General features: G+C 40.0%; 1 protein-coding gene across 10 annotated transcripts in view; it reads right to left on the minus strand.

Annotated features, from left to right (window-relative positions):
- Window positions 1-22,521, minus strand: part of MGA (MAX dimerization protein MGA) — a 60,803-nt gene that overhangs the window by 744 nt on the left and 37,538 nt on the right. For 8 of the 10 annotated variants that reach the window (XM_064424596.1, XM_064424591.1, XM_064424595.1 and 5 more), the window contains 9 exons: window positions 19,594-21,278; window positions 13,600-13,724; window positions 12,201-12,252; window positions 10,377-10,559; window positions 9,596-9,707; window positions 7,859-8,092; window positions 7,016-7,192; window positions 6,442-6,594; window positions 401-5,475 (listed from right to left, as the gene is read on the minus strand). In XM_064424596.1, the coding sequence (XP_064280666.1) occupies window positions 4,175-5,475; window positions 6,442-6,594; window positions 7,016-7,192; window positions 7,859-8,092; window positions 9,596-9,707; window positions 10,377-10,559; window positions 12,201-12,252; window positions 13,600-13,724; window positions 19,594-21,278 (4,022 nt within the window). In that variant the 3' untranslated portion in view covers window positions 401-4,174. Of the gene's footprint in view, window positions 1-400; window positions 5,476-6,441; window positions 6,595-7,015; window positions 7,193-7,858; window positions 8,093-9,595; window positions 9,708-10,376; window positions 10,560-12,200; window positions 12,253-13,599; window positions 13,725-19,593; window positions 21,279-22,521 lie in introns of those variants that run through there. The other 2 variants (XR_010364661.1, XM_064424594.1) reach the window with 2 other exon arrangements.

Genomic DNA, 22,521 nt, shown 5'->3' on the forward strand with positions numbered 1-22,521 from the left:
TACGAAGGACAAACCCGGGGTTGGAGTAAGGAATCTAAGCTTTTCTGTGGGCTTCATCTCTCAGCTCTCAGTTGTGTTTCTTTTTGTGCCATGACTAAATGTTAACCCCCTTGGCTTCCTGCTCAGGGTACACCTTGCAGAAAAGAAAGTCCCTGTGATGCCTTTTCTGCACTCAGCAAGTCAAAATCCCCTCTTACAAGGGATGACATTTCCTGCACGCTGCTAAGACCGAAGGGAGAAATCTCTGAGTTACTGATCACTTGAACCAAAACCCAGTGTTTGTGCAGCCAAAGCTTGGGCCTCAGCATTCTTGTACCACTTGCTCAGGTATGTCACCAACAGCCCACCACCACGTCATTTCTGCTCCCCCTCTCTCCCTGTAACAAACATTCAGAGCCAGTTTCTAGTTGAACTTGATTGGTTTATTTTAGTTTTACACTTTGTCCCTCACATACAGTTAAGAGTCTTGTACTGTTAGATTTCTACAAAAATATCAATTTTTCAAAAGCAAAAAAGAGGGAAAGATATATTTTAATATATAAAAGGAAAAAAGCTAAATCTGACATTTCATTATATTCTTAAAAACATTCCAGTCTATTTACAGATGTGTAAAAAAACAAAGAAAATCTCCAGGTGTCTTGGTCAAGCAAGAGCGTGCGCCTTGCAGGGGTTTCCTTGTTTCTCCTGTTTCCAGAATCTTCTCATAAAGTGTTATATTCTATGATTATTGCCTCAAATGACAGCATATGTAACTTTTAAAATGTTTGGGAGCTTAAGGGAAGAGCAAAGAGTCAGCATTTAAATTCATAGCAAAATAACGTGCTGCAGATACAAGACAGTGAAACGAGCAAAACCCAAGAGCATTTCAAACATGCTTTGTTGGCTGGTAGAACCCATCAAAGATCTTCCTCAGAACCACACCAAATGCCACCTTTTACAGCCAGACTGGGGGGCTGTTCTTAGTTAATTTTCTAGTAACATTTAGGGACCAAAAGGTTTTGCTGTCATCTTGCCATCATTAAATTTTTACTGCAGTAAATTTTTTTTTCTGCCCAGTGTTAAACAGCAAATTTACATAGAGAAATTTTATACTCCCCAATAATAAACAGAAAAAATAATAAATCCTCAAAAGAACATTATTTCTTTTAGATCATGTGTGATCGGTTATTATGTTATAGCCTCTCTGTCTCACAGAGAACACACAATTCTGTGTGCTAATTAAAACTGGCTGTTGGAACCATAAAAAAGTGAGGTGCAGAAACAAGGGTTAGTGATTAGGAATTTAAAAATAATCACAGCACAGGTTTGCTGCTGTTTCTCGCACAGGAGGAATGAAATCTACTGGAAAAACAAATTACTACAAGTTAAAACAATAAGCAACCTCAGCCTATTAGAAACAGAACCAGATTCCCAGGTAAATAAATTTGAGTCTGATGTAGTGCTAGTAAAATAATTTAGTTACTCCAGATTTCTACTAGTTTAAAATAAGGTTTAAATCCTTAATGAGAAGCAGCATTTTTTTCTACTAGTTTAAAATAAGGTTTAAATCCCTAATGAGAAGCAATATTTGTTTCTACTAGTTTAAAATAAGGTTTAAATCCTTAATGAGAAGCAGCATTTTTTTCTACTAGTTTAAAATAAGGTTTAAATCCCTAATGAGAAGCAATATTTGTTTCTACTAGTTTAAAATAAGGTTTAAATCCTTAATGAGAAGCAGCATGTTTTTCTACTAGTTTAAAATAAGGTTAAAATCATTAATAAGAAGCAACACATTTCTACTAATTTAAAGTAAGGTTTAAATCCTTAATGAGAAGCAGCATTTCTTTCTACTAGTTTAAAATAAGGTTAAAATCATTAATAAGAAGCAACACATTTCTACTAATTTAAAATAAGGTTAAAATCCTTAATGAGAAGCAGCATTTTTTTTCTACTAGTTTAAAATAAGGTTAAAATCCTCAATAAGAAGCAACACATTTCTACTAATTTAAAATAAGGTTTAAATCCTTAATGAGAAGCAGCATTTGTTTCTACTAGTTTAAAATAAGGTTAAAATCCTCAATAAGAAGCAACATTTGTCTAATTACTTACTGGGACTGTAAATCCCCTTTCCTAAGGCATTAAGTGACAACTGCAAGACCCTGCAGGACTCTCATAATGACCTAAACTCTCTTTTCCAAATCACTAATACTAGACTTGTACGAAATATTAGAATAGCAAATATGCAAAAGGCAAAAGAGTTGTATGTAACTATTTTAAAACACAGTTTAGAATGCCCAGGTGAAAAATCTTTTTTAACGTAGTCTCTGGAGTAACTTTACACACACTGAGCTTGAAGGGCTTCTCTCCTCTGTGGCATAATTTAAAAAATAAAAATGCTGAGGAAACACCCAAGGTATGTTCATTCCCTGATGGATCTAACCTAGACATGGATCCAGAAGATGCAGCGTACTGAACAGGGCTATGGTTGTACAAACACTGCTCCCTCACTGTGGAAGAACATCGCTCGCAACACCTGCACAAGCTCAGGGCTGGAAGGATGAAATTCCCGGATTACTGCACCACCAAAGATGGGCAATTTGGATGGCAGGGGGTAATCCCAGCTGCTGTTGCTGGAACAGTTAAAACATGGAATTACATTCCTAAACCTAAAACAAAATGCACCATTGAAATTCTGTATGATTTTCAATTTTCACGGCAACATTTTTTACCTTTGTGGAACAGTTAAGAAGCCCCCCAAGCGCACCGTAACTTATATTTACAAACTTGATAGGAAAAGATTGTGTATACTCATTAACAAATCATCTCTCCGAGGCTGAAAACTTCATTTGTCAAGAAAACTATGAAAACAGAAATTGTGTACAAAAATATAAATATCTTTACAGTCTGCAGGCCCGTCACAGTTCAACAGCTGAACAGTAAGGAGCATCTACAGGTTATTGAGTAAGCAGTGGCAGAGAAGAATAAAAAATACATCCTGTGATTCAATACTGCCCTATTTCCCTGGTAATGAGCATTTTTGTTGACTTTTTTTGCTATACACAGCTTGTGCAAATGCAGTGAGAAACCTCTGAGTACCTTTCCTGAATTTATAAAGAAATGAAAGGTTTGGAAAGCTATACACATATTTTCATATTTACACTCACATGTACACCTCGCTCACTTATGCCAGGCTACAAGACTCCTGAAAGCATTCTGTGTTTTCATAAAGCAATACTTGGTGTGAACATTCCCAGCCACCACATACATCTTGAAAAATGACAGAAGGAAAGAAAATAGGACCTGGGAAAACACTCTAGCTACTTCAGCAATGTATTTAAAGATGTAGCAATAGGGTGGCCACATTTTCTTTCAACTCTCTGCAATTTTTCCTTACAGATGTCCTAAGCATCAATAGGAGAAGTATTTGTGTGGGGGCAGGAGGTGAGAGTGATGACAGTATTATTAAAGTTAACATACTGTCCTCCTTCTAATTACATTGGGAAATGTGGAAATGCGTTTTTCTTCCCCAGCAGTGAGAGTTATAAGTGTTTATTAAAATTTTCTGTGCATAAGCTCTTAAAAAGTCTCTGCTAGAGAACTATCTAGCACCAAAGAAAAAACCTTTTCATTTCAGCCCTCTGCAGTCTCAGATTTCCCTTCTGCTGCTCTAGGTATCAACTTTGAGAGTAACTACAACCTGATTTCTGCATATTTATCATATCCTGCAAATATTAAAACAAGCAAATATGAACAATGCCATTTCTGCATAGATAATTTGCCTGGTACAAAAACAGATAATCCAATTTATTTTTTTTCCCAACAAGACAGCTGCCTCCCTGCTGGGGTGAGAAAACAAATCTCCTTAAACTGCTTCAGTTTCTCAGTCCTTCGATAACTATTCCTGTGAAGAACCCAATTTTGGAAGGATACCATGTGCCCAGCAATGGTAATAGATCATCTTTGTTGTCTTGAGAAGGGGAAGGAGAACACCCAGAATACAACAGTGAGGTAAAAGTAGATCAACATGCTTAAAGTTTCCTAACACTTACTTGACAATTTGGGGCCTGCCCCTCATATGAACACAGTACTGATGCTATGCAGAAAACAAGTGTTGCAGACGATGGAGGCTGCTGAACAATGACACTGGCCACACTACTCTAGATCTCTCTTCCAGTCTGATAAAAAACATCTGCACTTATTTGCCTGCTGAACTTGAAGGCAAGGTCCCAGTAGTATTCGACTTCGCAACCACAGGTGCTAAAGCGGGCATTATTTTGTTATCCTGCCCTTCTTGAAGAGTGGCAGGTAATGAATTTTTTACCCCACTAGGAGTTAGTTTTGCAACTATAGGTGCCAGTAAAGGCATCACTTTATTACTCTGCCCCTCTGAGTCAACTGGCAGACTTGCCACTTTTAAACCAAGTGGTGCTAGCTTCGGCATGGGCCTCCACGACTTGTCAGCATTACCGGCTTCTGGATTAGTCTTCATCTGCAAAACCGGAGGAGTCACGTTAGCGGCATCTGACAAGGTTGTTACTGTTTTGCCATTCCCACCACTGGTTCCAGATAGATTGGAAAGCGGATTCTTCATTTCAGTACCTATCACTATCTTTAAGACATCTGCTTCAGATGAAGGCTCCCCAGAGTTCTTGTCCCCATCACTAAGGTCATCATCTTCCAAGTGCAGCAGGAGGGGGCTTAAAGAGCCACCACCTCCTGGAACTTCAGAAAGGTCCTTAAAACTGCCTCCCAAATGGCCAAACTGGAAGGCAGACCCATCTGCAGCAGAGAGATCACTGGCTGTTCCTCGGTGAGCTTCTGCATCTTTATGAGAGAAATCTGAGCTGAGGGCACCAGGCAGCTCAGACATGGCTGAGGCATCATCGTTCAGCTGCTGGTTGAGGAAGGCGATTTCATTGAGCAGCGAGGTGAGGGTTTCATCGGTGTCGTCGCTCTCCTCAATGCTGCTCAGTATCTCACTTGTATCCAGGTCTGCTTCCTCCATTGCCGATGCTACTTTCCTCAATTCCATTTCTATCCTGGAATCTTTGATCTGCAGCTTGCGGAATGACAATTCTTTGGATTTTAATCTTTCCCCTCCAGAATCACCATCTTTCCTCCTGGTTTGGCTTCCTACAAACTCACCAATGCAGAGCTTTTTGCTGAAGGACTCTGGAGGTTCCTTTGTACATGATACATTCCAGAGTTGTGGAAGGACATCTTTATTTTCAAAGAAAGCTTTCTTTGGACCTGTGGTATTTCCTCCATCTCCACCATTGCCTCCCATACATGGTTTGGCTTTTTCTTCTGAAAGGATGTTGTCACTATTCGTAGTTTCAAGGGGTGCTACAGCCAAGGATTGCTCAGAAGCTGGAGTACCTGCAGCTGCTGTTGCATTAGAATTTTTGTTTCGGTTCAGGTTTAGATTCATGCCTGCTTCAGCAGCCAGTGATGTCACATTAACAATCTTTGGCATCATGAATGAATCTTCGCTTTCTGCAAAACCACACACAACAGCATCCATTAGGGTATGTGTTAACTGCAAGGTAATTCCTAAGTAAGTGTCATTAGCTCACTTTCAGGTCTTCCTCAAGCAAACTGCAATTTAGACTGATTACACAGCTCTGGTCAACTGAAGCTTTAACACACCAATAACTTAATTTTCAATTTGTAGAACAACAGCAAGCTCCAGTGCAATCACCTGCAATGCTTACAGTTCAGATGGTGATGCACAAGGCAAACAAAATGAGAATTTTCCCTCTTACTGGCTTTTTATGCTTTGTTTTTATGATCACATCTTGCAGTTACAGTTTTGTGCACTACAGAGACATTCCAGAGACTAAATGATTACCTATTTTCTGCCTCCTAGCTGTTCCCTGTTAATAGCACTCAGATTTTCCCAGCCCTAAAGCTGAGGTGAACTTTCCTTTGCCAGGATGACCAAACGACTACAGTGAAGCAGAAAGTGAGTGGCTTGCTTTCAGCACAACAGATGGCAAGCAGAACCCTGCTGGCAGGAGCCACCCCACACCTAGATCCAATGTACAGCATGAGGCCCTGAAAAACAGCCCTCCCATGGGCAGCAGAGCTGGCAGGGTATGGGAAGGGGCTGTGCCACAGTAAGAGTCTGGATGTTACAGGCAAAGATTTTCAGCAGCCCCACCATCACTCTGAACTGAAGCTTCTCCAGCAGGATGCATTACACCACAGACACATCCCAGTATCTACTTATCCTGACTTTCTTGAGGGCAAGCAGGCTCAGTGAGATGAAGGAAAGTTAAAAAGCTCTAATCCATAATCTCCTAGTAAACTATTCAAAACATTTAATCATGATTTTCTTTGAATACCCAGAAAATAACACCTACAATTACTCCCTAGTGAGAAAACAATTTAACTTCAGCTTTGCAAGGATGGTGTTCCCTACATCCAAGCACAAAGATCCATGAAAAACAAAGAGCATACCTGAGTGGGGTGGTGTAGCTGATACCACTGTTGAGGGTGCTGGATTCCCAGCAACAGTTGACAGTGTAATAGGAATGGTAGAGTTAGTAAGGATTCCTTTTACTTGGACTGGAACTGTTGATCCTGGCAGTTGAATCATCACAGAAGTAACACCTTATCCAAGAAAAGCGAAACAGAGGATGAAGTGGAAACAAAAGCCTTTCAGATACTCAGATACAGTACTTTCATTTACTTCAGATACTCCTGGAAAACAGGAGCAGTGCACTTCAAGGCAAGACTTCAATAACATCTTAAAGTAGTAAAAACAGAAATGCAGAGTGGTTATGTGATTAGGAATTCTTCCCTATGTTTCTGTAATTTCTGAATAGCAAAATTTTAACACATTTTACTAACCTGTTGATAAACTGACAGTCTAAGTTAATGACATCTAATCTCTCTTATCAGAGTCAAGTTCTACCTCAGCCAAGTTGTAAAAAAATCCAAAATATTAAAGCAAAATTTACTAACTTCATAAACTGCGCTGCAGATCTATGAACAGCATTATACTGATCACCATCATCCCATGTGATCCTACCTGGCTGTGTTGTCATGGTAGTACCAACCCCTCGAGGCTTTAGTTCAGCCTGCAGCAGCGTGGAAGGAACAGCTGCCACCTGCCCTGGGACCAGGGGGCTCTTCAGCGTAAGCACCTGCCCCTGTGGAGTCATCACTACGCTTGCAGCCGTGAGGGTGAGGGAGGCTGAGGAGTCCTCTGCAACAAAAGAGGTAATAAAACACTCATTTATTCTGGCACATCACCCTGCAAGCCAGGATTAGGTACAGCTCTGGAAGGAGCCATTCTTTTGTTCCTTCCTACATTTATGATGAGAAGGTCTCCACAAATGTTGAACACTTCTCTACAAATTCCAGCTTAAAAAAACCAAAAAAACAAAAAACCAAAACTCTCCAGTGTCTGACAACTCTGCCATTTAATTTAAGAGCAAACTTCCACCATGTTGAGAGCTAGCATTTTGACAAGGGAGGTTTTAAAGAGTCTGTTGTAGCAATCCCAGAATTCTGAGGGTTGAACTTCAGGTACTGAGTCAGCAGAAAAAGAACCACCTTCAACTCTTAGAAATTACTGCTGGATTGCAGTGAAACTCCCTGAAATTAAAGGACAACTTAGTAAAAATTTACTTCCCATCATTCTGAAACTCTGAAGTCATGTTCCCCTGAAGACCTCAGTTGCACTGGCCTCATTCTTACTGAAAGCAAGTGGTTTCCACACCTATCATATGGACATTTCCCGGTCCTATGCACAATTCTGTTTCAGGAGTGAGGCTGCCTGCAAAAGCCAGCTGGCACTTTGCCTTCCCACAGGGTGCAGCTTCAGTGGCTGTCTCCCCTTGATGCAGGACATGCACCTCTTGTAGCCCACCTGTGGCCCGGACTCCTCTCCTGGCAAGTATCAGTGGCTTGCCCCTCCTGTTTGTCATCGCTATCGGGGCTGGCTCTCTGGGGGCAGCAGAGGATCCTTCTTGCTGGGTGCTAGCAGTGGAGGGTGCAGCTGATTTCTGTGGCTCAGGTTCTTTCTTCTTTTTTTGTGCTTCTATTGCTTTTTGTTTAGCATAAATATATTCCAGCTTCTTCAGGACCACCTCTTCTGTCTTTCCTACAGAAAAATTATCAGAGAGTCAGCCTGCTTTTCAAACTCTTTCCAAAACTAAAATGCTGAAGACAGAACTAATAATGTGTTAAGATGACATTATTCAATTACTATAAAACAGATAACCACCATCCCCACCAAGTAAATAGTATACTTAATATCAGAGTGAAGCAATTACCCATTTATTCCAATTTTTTTTCCCCTCCAGAAACATCCACACATTTTAGAATTTATCTGCCACTTTGATAAGCAGAAATTATCCTGGACAAGCACAAGCTCTTGCTGAACAAGGACTAGTAGAAAACACCCACAGCTATAAAAAAAATCCTGCCACATCTCCTAATGATAAACATGTGACTACTGAATAAAATGTTACCTTTACCTGGAATGAAATTTCTTGGACTAATGGACCCTATTACTTAAATGACATTTGAATGTAAACTCACATACAGTTTATTTCATTGCCATGAAAATTCTAGCCTTGGACAAACACACAGATTTCAAAAATAATTTGTTTTCTGCATATACACACAGTTTTATATGATCCAAGTTCAAGTGACTATACTAGCCTGTTTTCTGCTTAGTGTTTATATTCTAACATCATGGTATATCTTTAACTAATTGTCCTGAGACAGGACTTTTTCCTCACAAAATCTGAGGTCTCGCTACGAATGCAAAAGAGCAGATAACTACTTTGTGATGTTATTTGCTTTCATTCTCTGCTCAAAAGGCCTCTCACACATTTCTAGATTACTAGACTTCACTACAACACCTTTTACTTTTTATAAATCAAATACCTTATATAAGCATGAATGGATTCATGTAAAAACAAAAGATTAAGCATCTTTCATTTCTACTTTACAGGTGTTCTGTTGTTTATAGTCCCAGACTGCAAGATTAGAATAATATTTTGTTTGATCACACATTTTGACACTGATTGAAAATGTGTCACAGCTTTCCTACCCTTCCAAATGGCACAGAAAGACACAGTAAGTACAAGATGTAATGTCTGGATGAGCAGCAGCTTATAATCTACTTCAGTTTTGTTCTGTGTACAGAGCTGACACGTTCTAGCCTTCAGGAGCACTGGTTCTTGGGAAAGCAGGACAAGGAGTCATTTGCAAAGCTCTGCAAGGAGTTGGAGGCTTCGGTACTGACTGGAGACAGCTGAGCAGAAAAGGCATTTCAGGAAGTGACCAGTGACAGAATTAAGTGACACTATCACCATCACCCAACCTTTTCAAAGGAACCCAAGCCCATGGCTCCCAGCACAGAGAGCATTCCACACTTCCTTTAGGCATGAAGGATAACAAAAGCCATTTCTACCAGCATGATGAGCCTATCACTGAGTCAGAGCTTAGCACAACTTTGTTTGTATCACAAGTCTGAATTTTATATGAACCAATGACACACCTGGATCCACCAATTAGTCCACACATTCTCACTCCTAAAAGCCTTTTCTTTCATCTTCCATTATTACAGCTAGTTTGCATTCAAAACCAGTCTCACCTGAAAGCGTGGATACTTTTCGAATCAGACCATCTCGTTTGCGTGTCAGTAACGTCTTCTGCCCAATAAACTTATCTGCCTGATCTGTCAGTCCTTGGATTTCCTCAAAGGCCTAAAATAGTATTAGGGAACTGATTTATAAACCAGTGATACACAAAATAATAATTTTCCTTCCCAGAAACCTTTAAAAAAATTATTTTCAAATTTCTGTAATCTTGAGAAAACAGGATGTGAGATAAATCATGTGAAGTACCATGAATGCCAGCTTTCCCTAAATGCTGGTTGAAGAGTGATAAACATCTGTTTGCCCTTCTTCCAAAGGCCAGCAAACTTTTATCTTCCAATTTCTAGGTACAGTTGATAAGCATACTTACATATCTACCACTCATGTTTAGTTTCCTGTCATTTACATCTTTATAGTTAAGCTTTTAATATCTGTATAATGCCTAATGGAATGCTATCTTCTCAAGCATTAAAAAATTAATGGATTTAATGGATTAAAAAATTTCATGTACACAGTAAACCACTAAAGAATTAAGACATAACGTTCCACGATTCAGGAAGAATACAAGGGAAGGCCCAGTCCAAAAACATATGTTCATGTCATCAAGACTATGCTTTTTGGAATACAGATTCTTTCAGGTATTGTTTTGTTCTAGAGTCCAGCAGAGATGACAGAAGTCCCCTCTACACTGGGACTCACCTGAAGAGTTCATACTAGCACAATTATTCCATGCAGATTAAATGATTCTCCTTCTCACTTAAGCTCCAAAAGACCTACCTGCTTGAGAATGTAGCATTTGGAGACCTTGGGAAGGTTCAGTAGCCCCAAAACTTTCTTCAACTTGTCAAAGAGACCTCTCATTTCATTACGTCGCCGACGCTCATTTGCCGTGTGTGTCTGGCGGTAATGAGCAAAGGCTTCAGCCTGGGACTTCAGCTTTCTTTTCCAGGTCTGATGCTTCTGCAGGAGGAGCAACCAGATTGACCAGTTTAAGTACAGAAGGCAATGTAATGGCAGACAATGTTCAAATGCACACGAGATTTACAGCCTCTCTACAGACACCTGAAGATTCCACGTCATGGTATCCGGCTACTAAATCTTCCTGAAAGTTCAGAATCAGAAGGACACATAGTAAGAAATGAAATGCTGACCAAAGAACAGACCCACATAATCATATGCTCTTTTCCCTTAGGGTTGATGAGTCCCTCCAGTTCATAAGCTTATTTTTTACAACACAAGGCTAGTTAAATAAAATCACAGCATTACAACAAAATCATGTATGTTTGAGCCAAGTATTTTTTGTTTGCTTGTCAAGGAAGTCTACTAATGAATGAAATAATTACATCAAATACAGGAGACTTGAATCTTTTTCTGGAGTTAAACTAGTTTGATTTCCACTTTCTTTCATAGCTTCATTATGGGTTGGTGCGAAAGAGATATTGTAAGTCAGAATGTGAAAGGTGGCATTGACATTTATCACCGCAGACATCCACCAACAAAGAGAATGCAGCCAAGAGCCTCTGGTTTTGAATTTGCTTAAGTTTCTAAAACTGCCAGACAATAAGCAAAATTACTGATCTCCACAGATTTAAAAGTTTGTTATGTCATCATTACTCTCCCAGGTTTCGTACAGCTATGCTATTTATTCAATGGAGAAGTAATTATCACAGTTTTTTAGATAATTTTAGGTCTGCTTCAAACCCCAGAGCATCAGCGTAAAGACTCCTCAGATTTAGTGATACTATTTCTGAGCCTGCTGGACTAGGAGGAATCTGGAAATCTGGCTCTTGAGAGCCATTTTGCTCTCACATGCAGAACTGAGCACAGTACAGCTGCAACCGCTCCCATGCTGGCCATGGGCTCCTGTCAAGGGAGGGCCTTACAACCTAAATTCAAGGGCAGAGAGGAGGACACATGGAAAAGGTGAGGCAGACAGAGCATTCTGGACCCCATCCAGGGGTCTCAGGCAAAGGCATACATCCCATCCTGCTCTACTAGCTAAGACACCAAGTTCCCACTGCACTCAAAGCCCCATCCCACCAGAGAAGGAAGCCCTAGAGCTGACATCAAGTATATCACAGACAGAGAAACTGGCTTCAGAGCGACCCAAAAATACAGCACAAGATTCTGAGGGACTGCAGTGAGTTTTGGTTTGAAAGGATTCTGTGATATCTTTAACTTGCCTAAACATATATTCAAACTTCTGTTTTTAGAAATCCTTCATCCAGTGCTGTGCCTCTATAATTCTACACACAGTCTTCTCCAACACATGAACATTTTGTCCATTTATTAATTTAAGTGTGCTGTAAAAATTATTCATGCTAAGAATACAAAATCTAAGCAAACGCAGTCATAAATAAAAGGCAGATCTTCCTCCCACAGCTAAAGCTGAATCTGAAACCCACCGATGCCAGCACCAGCCCTCTTGCCTTAAGGAAATTTGGACTGAGCAATTCCCCCCCACAGCACATTCGGTTTCTTGCATTTAATCACAAGTATCTGCAAGGCAGATGAATCATATTAAGAGCTGCATGTGAGATGAAAGTTTATCTTTAAAATGGAGGTGTGATACTAAAAGGAAAGAGGAGAGCAAACATATACCTTTGAATGTTTTTCTGATAATGTTTCATCCGAAGAATTAGGAGGATGGTATCTGGAAGAAAGGTAAAAAGTTTTTCCCAATGCTACTTGTCTCATACACTCTATCCTCATTAACTACATTCCAACAGTCTAGAATTGCTCATTTTTATGCCTTGAAATTAACTTTTCTTGTGTAACTTCATAAAAGCAGGATACTCTTGAGTTTTCTCAAGAAAGTGAACTCTTATCTCCAATGCCATCATCCCGGAAATAACTGAGCTGTTCTGAAAGCTGTGAAATTATCTCAGAGTGCAAAAGACAAACTATTGCACTACATGCCAAAAAGAATAAATTCAGCTTGTGACTGTTAGCTGCATAAAGTACCTTTTAAAATTGTGTTTTGGTTCTGTTTTTAATAAACACGGATTTAATATGGATGGCAGAGCAATCCCTCCCCCACCAAGAACCACCAATCAAAACCCTCACATTTATTACTACCCTAGTATATAATAACAGCAGCTTCCTCATATCTCAGGAGCTGCAACAAAGCAAAGAAAGCATACATTTGAAAATTATTTTTTACAAAACATAACATCTGTTTTTCTCTCTCACTGAAAAACCTTCAAAATTTAAAGCAAAGTCACCACCCTAAGGATAAAAGTTGAGCTGTTATCCTTAAAAGAGGAAGAAAGAGGTAACTATCTGGTAGACATATAATAGCACCAGAGAGTTTTTTCAAAGTTTCTAAAAAAAATCTTCAAACAAAAAGAATGATAGATGCAATGTTCCCCATTCTTTTGTTTGATGCAATTGAAAAACAGCCACGACTATCATTACATTCCTCAAGTAAGCCATATTTTTATTTTGCCTTTGTCATTATAAATGCAAAGGCAGCAACAGTAACAAAAACAAACCAACCAAAAAAATTAAGCCAAGCTATCCAACCATGGCAGACTATATGTCAATAAGAAAATACTTTCTTTGCTGGGGCAATGGTCCCAAAGACAAATCTTTCATTTACAGTGTCAGGGATTAACCTAATGACTGTTCCTGCCCACAAGTCCACCAGCAAGAATAAATAAAGCTTAAAAAACCACATGTAAAACAAAGACAACCCTGCTAATTTTCAGTTTGCAGGAAGGGAGGCCATTCACTCAATAATTTTACATTACAAGATACACCCCCATAAATGAATTAATCAGAGGGGAAAAAGAAAAAGGCTAAGCCACCTTGATACTACTCTTAGTGCTGCCAGCACCATCCTCACAGACACTGGGAAGCACCAGTGCTGAGGAAGGCATGGCAGAAGCCTTGCTTTATCTTGCCATCACATGACACCTGTTGTTTAATGGGATCACTCGACGCCAGCCCAGCAGCAGGACACACAGGGGATACACAGGTGCTCTCCAGGGGTGCTTACTTCGGGTCGGAGGGTTCGATATGAGCAGCTGTGGCCTTCAGACGGGCAATGTTAATCTTCTCTGAAAGCTCCTCCACGGTCTCAATGTCCACCTGCTCGTCATCCTCTCTGTATTCACACGCATCCTGGAACAGGTTTTGTTTTGGTTTTTTAAAACGAGTTTCTACTCAGCAACAGCGCTCAGGCCAAAACAGTTTCACTTCAGTCTCAAATGAGATTACATTACAACATTTAGAACCATCAAGGAATCCACATCTCCAGCTACACTGGCCAGTAAACAGTGCTAAGCAGGGGGTTACTTTAACTGTCACCTCCAGGAATTCCTCCTACTAGGAACTCTGTAAAATGCATTTTAGGAAGGGCAGAACCCATTTCTGTCCTTAATGTTCTTATTATGGCTGAGACAAAAACTTTCACAAGGCAGAATTTTCCTGCCTCCATTTTCAAGGAAGATTAAACTGCCTTTACAACCAAATACCATAGACTCTTGCTAATTGACTTTTTTTACAGAATTTGAAATAGATATCACCTTAGTAATGGTTTCTCATACCTAAGACAGCAAAAGTCATGATGCCATACAGTCAGACTTCTTTGGATCACATAGTAAACTGTTTACATGATGAAGAGTAAGATTTTGGCTCTTTCCAAAATGCCGCCCAATCATTTTACATATTTATTATATTCTGAAGAGTATGTTTTCTCCATGCTCGCCTGACCAAGAAAACTTTCTATTTTGGGAAGAGAGAGATAAGGAACAACTGCAGTTCTGCAGCAACAAAAAGAGTTAAATATCAATCTTGTGGCCATCTGTAAGTCCAGGTGATACCCGTCTCCCAAGAAAACATACCTATTCAACCAATTGTTTTGTATTACAATTTTTAGTGAAGTTTTTTACATTATAATCTTTGGTCTGATTACAACAAAGAACTCTTCCTCCTTAAGCAAGAAAATGTAATTACACTTCCATTCTCTACTCTATTTCACCCAGTTCCCTGAACTACCCTGACTAAACAAAAACTATTCAAAGAAAGATACTATTTAAATAACAGAACTACTGAGCAGATACTGCCATTATGTTGAAAATACTGCAAGTACAAGAGGCAGTGGCAACACTGATCTATTTCTTTATACAAAGAGCGTTTCACATTCGTGCCTGCTCTTCTGGATCATTCATAAATCCATCTTGATGCTGAAGAAAGCCTCCTGATACTTTCGCTAAGCTTTTCCACTTTATACAGTACCGTTCCTGTGACTCTTACATGCAAGAGGTGCATACTGGTCAGGCAGGGTACTTCAAAAAAGATGCTACAATGCAGAGAGAAAGAGGAAAAGCACCCTAAGAAGTTAGTTTATCAAAGAAACACTGCTGTCATAAAGTTTTCCAGTGCTGGTAAGTTATACTGGGCTAATCAAAGGGTTGATAGCAATTTTCCAGGCTAAAGCTGTTCTAGAATTGCAACAGTCTGTATACTATCATATTAGAAAAATGGCATTCAAAACCCAGTATGTGGTATCTTTCTCATGAAAGAAGGACAAAAAAAAAAAAACAGAAGCAGAAAACTCCATTGCCCACTAAGAACTTAGCATCTTTAAGTGTACACATTCGGAATGTGGGCATATGAAAAACAGAAGTAATTAATTTTTTCATTCTTGAATTCCTAGCAACAGGAAAATATCACAATCAAAGATCACCAGAAGTAAGCAGTTCTGACATTAAGGACAGCTGTTCCTGTAGAAGTACTGCCCACCTGCCACAGGCTGAACCTTATCCATAGTCCAGCATGATTCTTGAAGATGCTTGTTGAAGCCCTACCTTTCTAGCATCACTCAATCCATACTACTTTCAGTCTTTCCAAAGAACTTCCTGTAGTTACATAAATTCTAAATGCCTTTGAGTAAGGTGAAATACCTCATGGAATGAAGACACCAGAGGAGCAATACCACCCTACAACAGAGTTCTGAAGTTGTTATGGAAATTACAGCATTTTTCCCTCTCTTCATTTCAATGCCGGTTTCCAAGCCCTCTCCTCTGATTTTTGTCTGTTCCGGGCAGCCTAAACCTCTATTGCTGATACTAAAGAGCAAATTGCCTGATGGTGGAGAATGCTCAGCAACAGTGCTGAGGGAGAAGGTTACATGAAAGTGGATGTCATTACACACTACCCAAGTAAATATGTAATATCTACAGCTGCCTTCTATGCTACAATGTCTGCAGGTTTCACACATGCTCTGAACTAAAAGCTGACAACACGCAAGAGATTGTTAAAATTTATATTGTCCGCAAAATCTATCACTTGCACTTTGTATTAAGCTCACAATTTTATAATGATTGTTAACAGTCTTTATCATTTCAATGTTTGGCTCAGAAAAAGAATGACTGACAAACCCTTTTAAACAACACTTACAATGCAGTGTCTTGCCCCACACAGAAGCTGTTTTTAGAGTAGTAAGCTGAACCGTGGGACTCTTATCTGTAGCATTACAATCCCAGAACAACCCCCGGCATGGTCTTGGCGTATGCCAACAAGGACTTGTGACCAATTAGGAGCCACAGCTTGTGACTTAGCCCAGGCCAAACAGTCCTTCTCAGCAGGAACTCCGTGTGCAGTCATCATACCTTGGAGATAGAGAGCTTAATATCACCTCCCAAACCATCCCACTTGAATTTGGTCAGACAGCAGGTCCCGCTACTCATTAGTCTGCTCCTGCAGATATTTCCAGGAAGTTTTATTCATATCACCAAGCCCAAAATGATTAATCATCCTAAGCTTGTCTTGATGCAACTCAGGGTAGGAAATTCAAAAGGGCAAAGATACATCTCAGGAACCTTCTTTCTGTTAACCAGAGATTAGAATAGTCTCTACATCAGGGACACAAAGCCAGCACAAGGTGAAGGTAATCTGAAGGGCATTGATGTGCAAAACTAAGAACAATTAACCGGTGTGGGAAAATGTGCTAAAAAATAAACACTAATAGCTACTACATGTAGGCAGCAATCTTCCTGACTCTCACTGGAGTTCTCTAAGGTTTAAATGGCCATTTGCTGAGCAACCAAAACCATACTGTGAACTAATAGAAGAGCTTTCTTAACTATTTCCACTGAACAAAACTGTTAGTGGACATGCATGCATTCTTTGCTTCTACTTCCACTAGTTTAAGGAAGCATATAAACATCCTCTACTAGCCTGTTTACATGATCTGACTTTGTCCAGTCTGACAAACAATACCCCAGTGCAGCCTGTCTTGTAAGCACTATGATGAGAGAAGAGTACCTCCCAGTGAAAAATAACAAGTTTAAATCCAAAACTGATTTCTCCATTAGGCACTGATGTGCTAACTCAACTTGCCAGCAACAGCAATTAACAAATCCAAATTCCAGACAGATTTTTACAGTCCCCTGAGATGTCATTCCTCAGCTTTACTGCTCTAGAACCAAAGCTAGCTTATTGCATTCAGGTGAGCTTGCAGTGAAGACATACCCTTAGATGGCTTTCCAAACCATATTAGTCAAAACCTGTGCAATATGTTTCTTCCAAAACAAACATTTCTTATAATCTCTACTATTACTCATTTGCTTCATCATCCTTTTGCAGGATGAAAGAAAACAGTTTTCAAACATCAACCTTGATAAAAGACTACTCTGTGACCTAGACACTATTGTTGGTTTACCAACAAATTCCTAAGACTACCATGTCAGGGAAGTTTATCTGGCATCAGGAATGAATTAACAGTGGTTCTCAAAACTTGATGATAACTCTGCTCAAGTTATTAAAGGATACAGGACGTGTGAAACTGCCACCACCCAACTGAAGACAAGGCAGCAACAATTCAGATTTCCACTTAAAAGAACTTCCAAAAATAACATCTGTATTCAGTTTTTTCACCTTCATGCAGCTGAGATGCTATCATACTGTCTGAGAACAGTGAGCTGGAATATGAACTGATTAGTCAATTTTTCTGGAAGTTGAAGAGATTCTCTGAAAGGCAGACCAAATTATCTCAGCCACTCATTACAGAGCTCCTCCTCACTCCTGTAAGGCCCTTTGCCACCCTCACGGCCCTCCTTTGGATGCTTTCCAACAGCTTAATGTCCTTTATATATTGTGGCACTCTAAGCTGCACACAGGGCTCAAGGTGAGGCCACCAGTGCCAAGCAGAGCAGGACAATCTCCTCCCTTGCCCTCTGGCCATGCTGTGTCTGATGCCCCCAGGACACACTTGGCCTCCCTGGCTGCCAGGACACTGCTGGCTCAAATCCAACTTGCCACAGACCAAGACCCCTGGGTCCCTTTCCACGCTACTGCTCTCCAACCTCTCACTCCCCAGGCTGTTTGTACACCAGGGTTGCCCCATCTCAGGTGCAGAATCTGGCACCTGCCCTTGTTACACTTCACATTGTTGGTCTCTCTGCAGGGCCTCTCTGCCTTTGAGAGTCAACAGCTCCTTCCATTTTGCATCTCTGGCAAACCTACATAGCATCCCTTCCAGTCCTGCCTCCACGTGATTTATGAAGATGCTGAAGAGCACAGACCTGAGGATGGAGCCCTGCAGAACCCCACTAGTGACCAACCACCAGTCTGATGCCACCCCATTCACTATCACCCTTCACACCTGACTCATGATCCAGCTGCTCACTCATCACTTGATGTGTTTATCCTGATGAGTGCTGGACATTTTGTCCAGAAGGATCCTGTGAGATATAGTACCAAAAACTTTACTGAAATTCAAAAAGATTGAATCAACTGTCACCAGTCAGCTAGGTGGGTAACCTCAGGGACCTTCCTAACTCATTCCTCAAGCAGCCCAATCTCTGCTCTCCTCATATCCAGGGCTGAAGCCTTGCTGGCACTTTTTCTCCTGTCACCAGAGATTTGAACTCGATTGTTTCGTGGCTGCTGTGGCCAAGACAGCAGCCAATTGCCATTTCATTCACAAGCCTCTCTGTTACCAAGCAGCAGTTCAAGGAGGACACCTTTCCTAGCTGGCTCCTGTAGTACCTGTACCAAGAAATTATTGCCCAGGTGTTCTAGGAATCTTCTAGACCTGTTTGTACCAAAGAACTCTAGTCTGATTTTCAACTGCAAGAGGATTACATTAACACAAAAGGACTAAAAGAATTCTATCCTGAAGATAAAACCATTATCTCTCCTATTTTTAATTTGTCTGTTTTTCAACTGTTCTCCGGTTTAACCTTTCTCTTTTCACTTGTATCTCATTCCAGGAAAAGGCTATCTTAGTTCATATGTCCATTTGACTGATTCATAAAACAACAGCTTCATAATTTTAAGTAACAATGCACTGTTTCTTAAGTCATGTAGTGATATGTAAGAAATAAAGGAATTACACACTGGATTAATTTATTTCAATTTCTGGGTTATATTTGATGGGAATTTGATGAGCATTAAAATCTAAATGTATCTTAACTACACTAACCACAAAGTTTTACCCTTTTGTATGACTTTTGGAGCAATTTGTTTTCTATCAAACAAGGAATGACAGCTCTCACATATTATTTAAATGTATTATTAACTTAAAAAAGGAATTCAATGGATTCAAATACTGCTTCCATAAATAAATGTTAACTAAAGCTACAAAAACTAAATAGAAGAAAACATCTTAAAATAACAGCAATACTAGATTGGCCACTACATTTTTGGATCATTGTCCAATTACAAGTAAAAAATTGAGTAAATACTGGAAGAAGACAACCTGCAACAGTTCTATTACAAATTGTTCAATATAACTTCTGTTATCTGAAAAACAGGCAATTTCTACAAGGCCACTACACTGCTACCTAAAAAAAAAGCATGCAACTAAGAAACAGAAGGTATTTCCATTTGGAAGCCCGATTTACACTTCCTAAAGAAACTGAAGTCCGAAACACAAACATCATACTCTGTCTTTCAAATCCATGGGTTATGGCATGTTAGTTGGTCAATTAAAGAAAAAAAGAAAAAGAAAAAAAAATCCCTTCATAAATAGCTAAATGCTTACCACTTTTTCAACATCTATTTCCTCTTCACTTGGGAAGTCAGAAGCACCATCCAGCATCTCATCAGCAGAATCATCAGTTTTTTCATCCTCTTCTTCCTCCTCCTCATCTTCCTCTTCATCCTCTTCCATATCATCAGCAGTTATATCAACAGTGGGCATGTAATCCTTTTTGTGTGCCCCCTGTTCTGGAGCTGTCAGGAAGTCACTTTTCTCTGATGCATCAGCTTTGTTATCTACTTCACTTCTATTTTCTAAAGGGGGTACAATGCTAGATATTTTGCTCCAAGAACTGTTAACATGTGTTAGAATATCATGGCCTGTTTTCATTTCTTCTACAGAATCACAAGCACCTTGTTCTTTGCTGTTACTGCCTTCCTGCCCAGCTACGTTTCCTTTGCTTTCCTCCGGATCAACTCCATGTTCTTCTCCAGAAGCATTATCCTGTTCTTTTGCAGAATCAATTTCAGACCTACTTCTTGTTTTCTCTCCTATGTTTTCCACTTCTATAGAGCCCTTGTACTCCCCCCTTTCCATATCTGGCTGTGCAGCATCACCCTGGAATTCCTGTTTATTCTCAAACAGTTCAGTCTCACTTTCTTCCTCCTTGATCTTCACCTGTATATCTTGCTCTTGTTGACTCTCTAACTGCCCAGAACTTGCTGTGTTGTCCTTGTCCACCTCTGTCTGTGCATCTTCTTCTTCCTCTTTTACTGGTTTCTCCTCCCATTCAGCATGTGTTTGCTCCTTCCCATGGTTCTTCAACTGTGCAGCCTCCTGATTCTCAAGGCTCTTTGAATGTGCATTATCCAGAGGAGCAACCGAAGACTCATCTGATGACCCACAAACAGAGCTAGCTGAAACTGCCTCCACAACAGTTTCAGAACTGACAGAATCCTCTTTCTCTTCAGAAGCCCCTTTTTCTTCCTCATCATTTGGCTTCTCACTGATGTACGAATGGTCAGACGATATGACATCTGCAGAAACATCATGCTGAGAAGAAAAGCTGTCATCACAAGAACTCTCTAGCAACTTCGAGTTCTTCTCCACTGTCTCTAATGTAGTGGAATTCCTATCACTGCCAGGTGTGACTGCGCCAGATGCTGACCCTTCAACAGCATTTGACTGGTTAATTGACAACTCATTTTCTTCTTGTTTCCCATGTGGCACTGTGACATCCGACTCTGTAACTTCCGTGTCACCTGCCTTCCCATTCTCCTTCTGCTGAGCAGCACCTGAGTCCTCCTTCTTGCATATTTTCCTGTAATCCTTCTTCATCTGAAGAGATGCAAAATGGTGAAGAATAGAGTTTGGCACAGTCTTCTGTCCTGGGAGCTGAAGTAAAGCAAAACTTCCAGACTGTAAAGGTATGAGATTAGCAGCGGTGGCTGACAGACCACCCGAGCTGCAGCTTATTTTAGACTCTGAGGCTGTTTGGTTTGTGACATTGCTGACAGCAGAGGAAGAGATCCTCAGAGTCAGAGTCCCTGCCTGTGACACAAAACTTGTTACTGAAGGAAGAGGAGAAGATGCTTGAGTGGCTGGGTTGGATGGGGGGGATAACTTGGGTACTGCAGTTTGTACAGCCGAATTTGCAGCAGGAGAAGTGGAAGACACAGAGGAAGTGGGAGAAACAGGTGACTCAGGAGGCTTGGAAGGTGCAGGCAACCGGATTCCTACAATAGATCCTGTGAGGAAAACAAAACATCAACTGAGACTTTCTCAAAGCAGCTTTTTTCTTCCAATTTTAATACTTGATGCTGTATTAGAAGGAGGTCCTCAAGGACCATAATGGAATCAGGTGTTTGACCACAACTTCTCAGTGGAAAAGTTGGTCCTGTACAAAGACATATAAACTTGAATTTTTTTTTAAGTAACTCCACAATAAAACACATAAATTGGCCACTGTAAAACTAACAGACTTTATGTTAAGTTCTAGCATTAAGCTTTTTGATCAAAAAAGATATAGCATCGAAAGTCTTGCATTTTACTTTCCCATTTTACATTTATTGGAAAACAAGGAAATTGGGGTTTTTCAAAGAAAAAAAGAAAGTAAAAAACAGTATTTAATTTAAAATATTTTTGTTTTTCTCTTGGAAAAAGACTTCCAAGGAGAAAAAAACTACATCAAAATTACACAGTTATACCACCATCTTTTTTACCTTTATGAACTCTTCTGCAGCATTTCAACACTCCACAAATAAGGAAGAAAAATATTACCAACTGGTAACTAGTTTCTCTTGTTCAGCAAGAGCCTCAAAACAGAAAGAAATTAAATAAACTTGTTGACTGATTCTTTATTACACCTCATGCTCAAACCTCAACTAAAGCTCAGCATTGTTTGTTCTTCTCCCCACAGTTTTATCTACTGTGCTTGCTTCTGCTCTCCCTTCCACCCCACTCTGTCTCCCTCTCTTTGAGGTATGTTTTGAAACATGGAGAACAGAAGAACAGGTCCTACTACAGAGTAAACCTGCATTTAAAGTACATTTGGGTTAGAATTTACAAATACGTACAATAGCACACCCAACCTGCAATTTCTAACACTTCCAATCCTGTCTTCAACTGTGTACTAGAGAAATAGCTGAAAATCACACTTATTTTTCTTGTCACACTCTTAAGGAGGAAAAAACCTGGCAATTTCATACTGTAGCATAACATTTCATCTGAATACCTTCTGTAAACACACTAACCAACCTGGAAACCTAGCAAAAACAGAGCAGCACATCCAATGAAAGATGGGTAACAGATCATTCTCTTTAAGAGACTCTCCAACAAGAAATGTTTTTGAATCACCAGGTCATGTCTTGTAAGTTGTGACAGTACAATGGACATGGCTCCACTGCCACACATACACATAGGCTCTTTTACTTGCTCCCAAAATCTGTTGACCTAGCTATTAACTGCACTTTCTGAGTATTACACACATGG

Source organism: Passer domesticus, chromosome 6, assembly GCF_036417665.1.
Source record: "Passer domesticus isolate bPasDom1 chromosome 6, bPasDom1.hap1, whole genome shotgun sequence".
In the NCBI taxonomy this organism is placed as follows: domain Eukaryota; kingdom Metazoa; phylum Chordata; class Aves; order Passeriformes; family Passeridae; genus Passer; species Passer domesticus.